Consider the following 12,138-nt stretch of genomic DNA (forward strand, 5'->3'; position numbering starts at 1 on the left):
GTGAGTTTTGTTTTCTTTTTAATTGGGATTTACATGAATAGGTATTTATTTCAGACATATAACAATTTGATACTTGTGCATATTGTGCAGACTGGACTGGAGCAACAGCACAGCGGGTAGGGCGTTTGCCTTGCACACAGCCAACCCGGGTTCAATACCTTTGATCCTCTCAGAGAGCCCAACAAGCAATATCCCGCCCACACAGCAGAGCCTGGCAAGCTACCCGTGGCATATTGGATATGCAAAAACAGTAACAAGTATCACAATGGAGACGTTACTGGTGCCCGCTTGAGCAAATCGATGAGCAACAAGATGACAGTGATACAATGATCTGCTTAGCTATTCTATGGCCTCTGTAGAATTCAGTTACTTTTAAAAAAAATTATTTATTTTTTAATTAGTGAATCACCCTGAGGGTACAGTAACAGATTTACACATTTTCATACTTGTGTTACCCCCATACAATGTTCAAGCACCCATCCCTCCACTAGTATTCATTCTCTACCACCAGTGAACCCAGTATCCCTCCTACCCCCCAGTCCCAATCCCTCCCCCCCCAAATTCAGTTACTTTTAAAATGAGTGCATTTCTGGCAGTTTTGCTATTTCTTTCTTTTTTTTTTTTTTTGCTTTTTGGGTCACAGCCGGCGATGCACAGGGGTTACTCCTGGCTCATGCACTCAGGAATCACCCCTGGCGGTGCTCAGGGGACCATATGGGATGCTGGGATTCGAACCCGGGTCAGCCGCGTGCAAGGCAAACACCCTACCCGCTGTGCTATCGCTCCAGCCCCAAGTTTTGCTATTTCTGTTACTTTCTTCTTTGTGGTTTTAGGAAGTTCTTTATAGTGATTGCTCAATTCTATTCTGTTTTTTGCATCCTTAATGTAGGTTTTTGCACTGAGACTAGCATCAAACTATTATTTTTAAATATAAGTTAAGAAGTTTGAATACAACCTGCAGCTGTAATTTTTATTTGGGGGAGAGCAGTTCCAAAGGCCCTTATCAGTGATTCTCCAACTAGATCAGTGGCTTCAATGTGAAGGCCCAAGGATGAGGTGCTGTTTGGGCATCGCAGTGCCAGGGATTACCTAGTCCACCCAGGCAATGCCCTGGGGCCTCTGATATACCTGGCAATGCTCAGGGAACCCTGTGATGCCAGGACCAGGATGAGGTTGTGCACATATGTACCCTAAAAGCACTGCATTTCTATTTGTCATCTCATAGCTGACATTTTTAATGTCACATTTTACATCTTTTAGTGTCATGCAGTTATTTCATCACTTTGATCTCTTCCTACCTGGCCTTATCTCAATTCCACTAAGGAATTTTAAAGGTTCTGCTCTTCTTTCATTCTGAACATATTCTCCTGTTTCTTCTTTTTGCTTGACTCTGTTTTGGTTTCTGAGCATTAAATAGTCACTTTGTCCAGTCTTGAAGGTTTTGAGTAAAAAAATGTATTCTAATTCTGCCCTAGCTCAAACTGATAACCTTTCCATCTAAGGTTCCCAGTAGCTGAGATGAGCCATGACACCAAGTCCCCAGGAGCATGATCTGATAGAGCCCTTCCAAACATCTCTAGATATGTACAGAACCAGAAGCCCGCACCACAGGTAAGAGCGCCAGGCCCTTTCCATGGAAAGGGTGGGGGCAAGTTTCTGTAATGTGCAATGCTGTGGCAGTCTGTCTTGACTGTCAGTCCTGTGAGACTGGGGGTGGGAACACAAGCTCTCAATGTCTGTGAGTCAATGGATGTCCCATGGATGGCAATCACAAAAACAGAGGCATTGAACATATATGGAATTTTTCTTCCAAATATCCCAATAACCTAAAAAACTGGTGATCTAGATCACAGAAGATCACTTGTTGTACAGAGCAAAAACAGATGAAGCCCAGGAGACTGATCCTGGACTTTTTTGCACGTTCTAGGTGTGTTAACTTAGATGCTATGCTTGTCCCTTAAACCGTGGGTATTTTTTTTTCTTTTCTTGCTTTTTGGGTCACATCCAGCGATGCACAGGGGTCACTCCTGTCTCTGCACTCAGGAATTACCCCTGGCTGTGCTCAGGGGACCATAAGGGATGCTGGAAATCGAACCTGGCTGCGTGCTAGGCAACAGCCCTACCCGCTGTGCTATTGCTCCAGCCCCAAAACTGTTTTAAGAAGCAAATAAACCTCTAAATAGCCTCTGTGGTCATTTAGAATGCCACTGCACTTGGCCCTCAAGTGAAGAGTCTTAGCACATTCGTCCTTGTATTAAACACTGTTCCTCAGTGTACTACAGAGCCCTGTGGATCTTGTTAATGCAAGAAACTCAGCAATTACCTAAAGGAATAACTATAGAATTAACTGCTTAACAGAAAATAAGAGGTCTCAAATCAATAATCTAAGCTTCCATCATAAAAGTACAGAATAAAGTCCAAATCACAAACAAAAAACTGTAATTAAAAATAGAAGCCAATTGATTAAAAACAGAAAGTAAAAAGATAATATAAATGGCAAACTTCCGTTAATTAAAACAAACATATATATATTTTTAAAAGGCAACATTTCAGTATTAAAAATAAAGCAAGAGTTGCCACAACAGAACTTGAAAACAGAGTAGTAAGCAAGGACTTGATACACAAATTTAATAATTCAGGTGAATGGAATAATTCCCCCAAATAAAATCACAGATCACCCATCATGAAATAGATCAAAAATCATCCTGTACCTATTTTTAAAATCATATGCATTTATCACCCCACCTCAAAAAATCTCCAGCTTGATGCTTTCACAGAACTCTACAAAATATTTCAAAGAATTAGCCTCAATTCTATAGAATCCTCCAGAAAAAATGAGAACATTTCCCAACCCTGTAACCAAAGACAAAACATAACATCAACATTAATCATAGAAATTTATTGAGGACCAAGAACAATATATCTAATATATGATAAAAATTAGAAAAGCACATAAATAGAACATTTGTAATAAAACAAACTAGTACACATGCCAAAGTATTTAATCCCACACATGTATAAAATACCAGTTAAAACAACAATGAAGTAGCATTTATAATTATTAAATTAGAAATATTAAAATTTGTGTCTCATGGTGACCAAATCAAACAGGTATACAATACTGTTGATGGTGTAAACTGTAAAGACTGCTCTGGCAAACAATGTGGAATACATGTGAAAGGAAACGGATTCTTATGTGTATTCTGGGATACTGGACTTCTGTGACAGCATTTATAATGTCTTCCTCTCTTCCCACAGTAGACAGAACTAATTCTAGGTTTAATCCTTTCCACTGTGTTGTTATATCAGTTACTGGGTTCTTATCTGACACCTTCAGATACATATGAAAATAATGAGTAAGAAAGGTTAAATCCAGAGCCAAGAAATAGAATGAAAAATATGACAATGACACTAAGAAACTTAAGACTCATGTATCAAGAAGAGCTAGGGTCAAAATAATATATCCAAGATCAGATGAGATAATGTCAGATAGCTATCAGGGCTCAAAGTTTGGAAACAGTGTTCTGGTAATGTACCTAGAATGATTAAGAGTATTTTATGGTGTGTGTCAGTGCCACTTTTTATGTTCTTAAGGAAACTTCCGTTATTCCTCTGAACTAGGAAACAGATGGCACTAAGGACTCTAACAACCATCAACAAATTGTGAGTTCTTTCAGCAGAATAGAAGAATATTTACATAAATATCAAACAGAAAGGAAAAAGAAAAATTGAGTTAGTTGAGGACCTCCTATATTCTCACACTCTGATAAAAGCACAACAAACCATAAGGTTATAGAGACATATTACTAAAGTGTACAGAAACATGATATTCAAACATTATTAAAATGAGGGAAATTTATTAAGATCATTTTTCCATCTCTATCTACACAAGGGAATGAAACCATTGTGCCCTCAAAGAACTTAAGCCATGGCTTTCTTGGACTTCCCTCTGGTGGTCCAGGTAATTAAAAAAAACCCTGTTCTTTACCAGAATAACTTTATTAGCAATAGAAAATATGTATCATACTTTAGGAATCAAACTAATTAAAAAGCTGACTATCAGCTATATTATGCTATAATTTAATTTTATCAGTTTCTTTTTATTTTTCCTTTAGAAATAGAACTGACCACCAAGCAGGTATCTCAAGACATTAATATATAGAAGACTCATGTAATAAAAGGTATTTGTTGATATACATGTATATACATATAAAATCACAAAAACAGTAATTGGACAAGTTACACTAATAAGAAAAGTGATTCTCAGCTCATGTAAGTGATACAAAGGAAAGAGAAAAATATGGGTTAAGTAACAAAATGACATTAAATTTTTAAATAAACAAATCAGATAAATCCAAGTTCTTTAAAACAATGTAAGTCAATGTAAAGAATTAATCTTTACTTAAAACTTTCACGGTAATCATTTGTGTCCTTTTGCTTTGGATTTTGCTTCCTTTACCTTTCCATTCTGACACTGAGTAAATCTAGCAACTGTAGAAACACCATCCACAAACTTGGTTTTGAAAAGGACATTTGCATTGTTGAACATTCCTTCTTTTAGAGACACCACAATGAACTTAAGGGAAAAAGGGGAGGGAAAAAAGTCATGATCTCAGCACCACTAGCTGTGACGTCAACAAGAATAAAAAAAATAAATAAAATAAAAAACCTAACCCTGGAATCCACATAACAAATAATTACATTAGTCCTTCAAAGACTTCTAGGTTTCTATAATATTTTAGGAATCTATTAATCTTACCCTGTGTTTCAAACCCCCAGTTTACTATCCCCACTGCTTGACTGCATGTTGCTAACATAAACATCCCAGTGAACTCCTTCCCGCTGTGTGATTTTAATAATACCATAGAAGGCTTCAAGTGCCTATGGTACTGCCAGTAACCCAAATGGAATATTTGTATAATAAAGGAAACATACCACTTCACTGTTACCTGCCCCTGGACTGCCAGTATAAATATATAATTCTAACTATGAAAAATGAGGCCCCCAAAATTCTATAATCCATACACATTTTGCAGTTACAGATCAATAAGCACTGTTTTGATTCTGTACCCACAGGCAGCCTCACTAGAGAAAATAATTATATTAACATTAAATTATTCCAAATTATGAAAAAATTAGATTCTCATGCTACAACTGTAATGTCAGGCTATTTAACAGGATATCAATTGTTCTTTTCTTCTACACCCATTTGAGATAAGGATATATTTTAATGATAGATGCCTTTTAGGTTTAAAGTAATACTGTACTCAGGATGTACTTTCTAATTCTTACCTGAGAATGTGTGAAATGGGTACGCAGCATTTGTCCAATATTCTGGGTATGAGACAGATCCAAGGCTGCATCCACCTCATCCAGGATATAAATTGGGGCAGGTTTGAACAGGAGCATGGACAATATCAGTGACAAAGCCACTAAAGACCTATGATGAAGTTTAGAAAAAAAGCCGCATAAGCTCTATGAAACACTGAATCAAATCTGCTCTGGTAGCTAGAAAGATGCTGGTTCACCCCATAGTTCACAATGAATTATTTTTCATTGTTTTTATGCCAAATATTTAAAATGCTGAATTTAAAAACCAAGCAAACTAAAAAAGCAACCTCATCAAGAGTTAAACTGCTATGCTAAATAGTGGGAAATCTTAAAAAAAAAACAGAATTATACATCACATAGAAATCATTTTTAAAACCTCTTAGAAAAATATCTACATCTTTTATGTTCTGGCAAAACAGTTAAGATGCTTCCATCTAAACTGTGAAATCAATTTTGGTTAACAGGCAGCAAAACAGCTATCTTTTAACTTTAAAAATATTTAAGAATTTTATCAATAATGAAAACTTGAATCGACTTTTTCTACTCATGTAAATGACAAGGAGTTTTATGATAAAAATGACTAGGTTTAGTAGTTTAGCCACATAAAAGAGATGATCCACGCACTAGAGGGGTCATCAGAACAATCCACAGTATGAGCTGTATATCTTGCAGGGGAAAATATAAACAGAATAGCCATCTTCAACTATGTGAGTATTTACTAATACTTTTCTCTCCAGAGATTTTAATTATTTGGCTTTTTGCAGGTAAGATGCCCTATGACCGTGTAAGTTTCTTTAATTTGTGAATCCTATAACCCACTGTGTTATTAGAATATGAAACTTTGAAAATTTCCCTGAAGTCTCAAGTTTATGCTGTTTTCAACACTATCATTCCTTTGTGAAGATACATGTTTACATTGGGAATCATTTTCTTTTCACTTGAGAATTTTCTATAATGTATAGTTTTACTGGAATCAAATTCTTCCAGTTTTTGTTTTTCAAAAAAACATACTGATATTGCATACAGTTGGAGAATCTCTATTAGACAATGAATTCTAGGTTGATGTATTTTTCTTTTATAGAAAGCTAGAGAGTTATAAACAGACTCTAGACATCAGAGTTTTTTTGTTTGTTTTGGTTTTGGGGTCACACAGGGCTGTGCTTCCAGACATACTCCTGTCTCTGTACTCAGGAATCATTCCTGGAGGGGATTGGGGAAACACATGAGTTACCAGGGATCAAACCCTGATCATCTGCATACAAGGCAAGCACCTTAACCCACTGTGCTATCTCTCCAGCCCTGATTCTAAACTTCTGGACAGAAACTTTCTATTTGTCGTGATATTTTATCTGGTCTCAACCAGTAATGCTTAGGGTTATTCCTTCCTGGTCTCGTGCAAAGGTTGCTCTCAAGTGCACGTGTGTGGTGAAATGGGCGGGAAAAGGGGATGGGGGTTAGGACGAGACTTCAAGAATTCATTCACCTGGGCCTCAGCGAACTCAAATCTAGTGCTTAGAGAACTTATCAAATGTCAAAACTTTAGAGACAATGCTTTAAGCATTTTTAAAATCTTTTGGAACTCGAAGTCAGACTACTTTATATGTCCCATAGGTCACTGAGCGTCTAGTCTTTGTTTAGCTTGAACAGACCCGACTGTTTAAACTATGATACATTCAGATTTTTTCTGCATATCCTATCAATCTCATGCAGTATTTCATCAGGCATAGCTTTTACCTTCAAAGTTCTTGATCATTAAAAAAAATAGCTACCATGTCTTTCACCACCATTAGCTCTTATATAGGTCCCGCTAACCCCTAGCCTAGTCCATTCTCTGAAAGTAGAGTGCTTCTGGTTTGTATGACTTGAACGCTTTTTGGACCATTTGCGGGGACTGGGAGTGCTTTTACATTAAGTTCTATGGTAAAATTTTCCAATTCCCGGATCCAAAAACTATGCTACCGAATTATACCAAAAAGCAATGCTCTATTTTCAGAAGGCAGGAGAAAGCCTTCCTTCTTAAAACTAAATTCTTAAATCTCTCTAACTACGATAGTTTCATCACCTGTCATTACATTCCTTGGTCTTTCCACTGAATTTTCTCCAGTCATACTTTCTTGATTTCTATCTAGAAATTGCTGAACATGTTCTAAGAGTCTCTGAAGTAAGTCTAAGAGATAACCCACAGAAACGATGGTAGAGAAAGAGAGGTGTGTTCAAGACAGAACACAGGCTTCTCCAGGGGAAAAAGTCATTCATTTTAGAATGCTGGGCTTAATTCTCACGAACATAAAAAGCACAAGAGCTAAATTACCTTAAGGCCTATATTCTAGTTAAGATGTGCCAAGAGTATGTTTAGTATTACATCAGTTATTACATCTCATCCATATATTATATTTCACTGGAATCTTCCAAAGTTCTTTCCTGAATCTACTGAGACTGCTGCTTCCTGTACTGGTTCCTCTCCGGCGTCTGCACAACAGGGAAGGTGAGAGCCGGGATGAACTCTGGGCTCGGCTGGTTTCTTTGATCTTCCCGGTATTAGAATACAAGGGACAGTCATTTTCCAGACTTTTCCAGTGCTTGTTACAGATTTTAACAATTTAGTTGCTTATTTCTATGGTTCCTTTGTTGACTACTTTTAAAATGGGATGTTTTCAATCAAGATTCCCGTTGTTACATACATAGTACTGCGCTTACCTTCTACATGTAAGGACACCTAGAGCAAAACAACTGAAATAAAACTGGGGGGGGGGGGCGATGAAATGAACAACGATAATGGAGTAAAAAGAACAAAGAAAAATATGATAACGGGGATAACTCACCTCTGACCACCACTAAGTTCAGTTAGGTTTTCCTTCCAAGTATTTCCTAAAGCAACCTTGAACTCCAGACCATCCAACACAGTTTGCCCCTCTGGTGGTGCAAGCATCGCATTAGCACCAGGCAAAAGAGTAGAAAAAATAGATCCAAAATCCTTGTTCACCTGGACAATAAATAATAAAATGAGTTTCCAGGAAGATCACAAGTTGGTATGTATGTTTTTAACCTAGTATGATATAATTTGGTAATGCCCATCTGCTTATCATTTGTCTAAAGCTACCATTACGCTAATTGCTTCAATAGAAACTATATGGTGCACAAAACCAGAAACATTTATTATTTTACCCCTTTATGAAAACAGTTTACTGAGTCTTCTCTAACTTCCAGGGGAACTAGTGACTACACTTAACATTAAAACACACAGATAATACTGCTGGTACTCTCAGAGACATACACATAAATACAAGTAACACAGGAGATTGGATTTTTATTTGGAAGAAGAAAAGCAGAGTGACAATGCTCTTTATGCATAAAATTTTCAAAGACACAATAAAACTGAGTTCAAATTTGTTATATATCTTATTTAACATTCTTGTTGAATTCAGCAAATTTAAGAGCTTGTACACACAGATAAGTATTAGACATTCATGTTTTCTAAGGAAATATCTAAACTCAAATACAGATTTATAAAATCAAGTATAAATCTACCTCTGCACTGTTGTCCCGTTGTTCATCGATTTGCTCAAGTGGGCACCAGTAACGCCTCTGTCGTGAGACTGTTACTGTTTTTGGCATAACGAATACGCCACGGGGAGCTTGTCAGGTTCTGCTGTGCGGGCAGGATACTCTCGGTAGCTTGCTGATCTCTCCGAGAGGGACAGAGGAATTGAACCCGGGTCGGCCCCATGCAAGGCAAACACCCTACCCACTGTGCTATCACTCCAGCCCTGCTATCGCTCCAGCCCTAACTTAAATTTACCTCTTACTTATGTTAATAGTAAAGTCCTGAACACAGTGGTGCATCTGGATATAGATTTGCTAAGGAATTTAGAGTCAGGAAAGATTTATCGTAATAGGAAAAAAACCCTACTATCTCTTCGGAATGATGGAAGAGATTAAAACACTTTTAACAACCTAGGTTGTTCTTCAATTTCTCTTTTTCAAGTGGAAAAAGAGCTAATGGCAGACTAAAATTTTAATTAACAGTAAACATGTCTTTACCATATATTAATATAAACATTCAAATCATGAACACTTCCCCCTCCCCTCATGTAGAATTTTTCCAAAGGAGAGTAAGTGAAGAGGAATACAGCTCTATCCTGGAGAGAAAATGAATTACATTCATGACTTGTATGAAATCCACGAAGAAAACATACAACTTGTGACTGAAATACCTTGGCTTTGAGAATCAAATTTTCTTGAAGTCAGGAGGCAGCACATGATGCTAATATAGTTATTACCAAGATTAAATGAGAAAATTACTGTAAGAGTAGAGCTTGCCATATAACAAGCACTCAGTAAATTTACTTGTTTTTGGAGAACCATGGAAATTGGGGTTAAGTGTATAAAAGAAAAATGTGTTCTTGCACTAAATGCAGAATCCCTAGGATAAACAGACAAAGACTTCTCAAACCCAGCGTTAAACTGGCATATTGTAGCAGAAAATATACTCACTCTCTGCATACACTTAAAAAGAGACAAATAAAACAGGGAGATAGAGAATTAAACCAAAGAGCATGATGGCTTAAAGGGAAACTACCATGACTAGAAATAAAGTTTCTACAGAATTAAGGAGGAAAACAGGCTGGTGTCCAGTTAAACCGCAATCAAACACTTGCTAAATATTTAATTATATAATAATGCTGCAATCTTTTGAAAAAAAGCTTCTACCTAGCCAAAGAAACATCCTATAGGGAAAATATATGTAGCCCAGAAAGTAAAAAAAAATAAAAATGAATTTTGGAATCTGCCAAAGTTATTATAGAACAAAATGGGAAGTAGGATTTTGTTGCATAAAGGCACAGTAAAATAAAAGCATATCTTCAGATTTATTCCCCAAATCTTAAAAACCACCAGGGTAACAATTGTTAACAACAAAAGGCAACTTTAATTTTGATTCTAATTAGAAAAAGACATCTCACATCTCCATATTCTACCTATATGATTTTGGAATATTTCATCTAAATTTGATTTCTCACCCATAAAATTAGGGTAACTACAAAAGGCATGGAAATATTTGAGATAATTAATGTAAAATACTAATCAGAGAACCTACTTGGTTTGTAACTAATATAAATACCCTTGTTAAAAAAACAGCCCTGCAGAAACCTAGAGAAAGTGCAGGGGTTAAGCTGCTTCTTTTGCAACAGCTGACCCCAGTTTAATGCCTGCATTGCATACGGTTCCCCAAGCACTGTCAGAGTGATCCTTGAGCACAGGGCCAGAGAGAAAGTCCTAAGCACCAGGTACAGCCCCATAGTGTCTTCCTTCCCCCCACCTAAAAATTAAACAAACCCTATAGAACACGTGTTTTTATGAATTCTGTAATGCATATATACCAATTTTGCTATAAAAAGGTAAGAAAATAGAAGATAGTGAACTGTACTAGGGAAAGATTTTCCAGTAACCAATTTCCTAGTGTGAAATTGATAGTATTTCTATTTCATGCAGAGTGGGTGTAGCAGACGTTACACAACACGTCTTTTAAATACAATTAATTAACTATGATCTTATGGAAAGAGAGAGGTCAAAATTGTGCCCCTTTTAAAGGTAACACAGACCTAGCAAACAAGAATGGTAAAAAGAGCCATCTAGAAAATTAAGAATGTAACGTATCTTAGGAAGCAGAGGAGTAGACTGTGAGTATGATGGAGTAACACAAACCCCCCCTTTACAAGCTGGGAGTCAAGTCAAAAAGGACAAAAACCACATTTCTCATTCAAACATAAATCTGCCATTTTAAATCTCAGAGTACAGACCTATGTTCTTTGTTCCTTTATTCGTGCAGAATAAATGATAATATTTTTATTTCAATTACCTTTTGCCAGGCAATATTGAGGGCTTGGTTTTTCTTCTGGTCAAGGTCTTCAATAGTTGCAAGGATTTTGGATTTGTCATTTTCTACAATTCTTTTCTTTTTCATCAAGTCATTATACTAGCAAGATAAGAAAGCATACTTAACTGGGAACAAATTTTCTTTACATTCAGAATTGTTAGAAATGAGGTTTCTTTAAAATATATATGTATATATATGATAAATGTATATAGCATATGTATTTCTGTTTACCAAAAAAAATGTACAATTTTTAGAGTTGTAATACAAACCAAAGTATAATCATAACATGTCACCTATATGTAAAATTCACTTACTGTCACTCAGAATTTATAGGACAAGTCCCTGAAATTTTTGACTCAATTAATATTCTCTTGTTTTTATATCACATAAGCCCTGCCCCCTCTGTATTAATCTTTAACATATGAAAGTAGCCCTGCATGCTTTTTAACTTAAAATCAGTCATAGCAAAGGACCCAATATTTATTTTTTTTCTGACTTTACAGCATCTTTTTCTTTCCCAGCCTCCAGTCCTATACTGCCAGCTCTCCGAGCATAAGCAGCTCTGCGTCTCTATTCTTAGAACCCACTTTCCCTGTACCCATTGTGACTGGGGCCTCAACTTTCAGCTCAAGCATCACACCTCCAGAATCACTTTCCCTGGTTTAAAGCAGAAATTACTGAAAAACATTTATTTCAGTGAAGACATTGAGATAATTACCATGACCAGAAGAAGAATCTTTCGAAAAATCCCTTTGCCCCAAAGCCTCAAATTTCAAAGTGGTTTCAAATTTTCAAATTTTCCTTTAAAAAAATAAACAAAGCTACGCTGCTGCTAGTTTCCTTGCTGTTTCTCTACTGTAGGGATTAACTGTATCTTAATTCTCTGCATGATTCCACTTAGTTTCTTAAAGGCACTGAAACAAAATATAGCA

At 36.4% G+C, this 12,138-nt stretch overlaps 1 protein-coding gene across 1 annotated transcript in view; it reads right to left on the reverse strand.

Annotated features, from left to right (window-relative positions):
- Window positions 1–2,692: 2,692 nt before the first annotated feature.
- The window catches only part of SMC2 (structural maintenance of chromosomes 2), a 41,210-nt gene continuing 31,764 nt past the window's right edge, over window positions 2,693–12,138 (reverse strand). Inside the window, exons 22-25 of the mRNA XM_004600439.2 lie at window positions 11,189–11,305; window positions 8,154–8,314; window positions 5,293–5,440; window positions 2,693–4,576 (exon numbers count right to left, since the gene is read on the reverse strand). Of these exons, the coding sequence (XP_004600496.1) occupies window positions 4,421–4,576; window positions 5,293–5,440; window positions 8,154–8,314; window positions 11,189–11,305 (582 nt within the window). The 3' untranslated portion in view covers window positions 2,693–4,420. The remainder of the gene's footprint in view (window positions 4,577–5,292; window positions 5,441–8,153; window positions 8,315–11,188; window positions 11,306–12,138) is intronic.

Source organism: Sorex araneus, chromosome 1, assembly GCF_027595985.1.
Source record: "Sorex araneus isolate mSorAra2 chromosome 1, mSorAra2.pri, whole genome shotgun sequence".
NCBI lineage: Eukaryota > Metazoa > Chordata > Mammalia > Eulipotyphla > Soricidae > Sorex > Sorex araneus.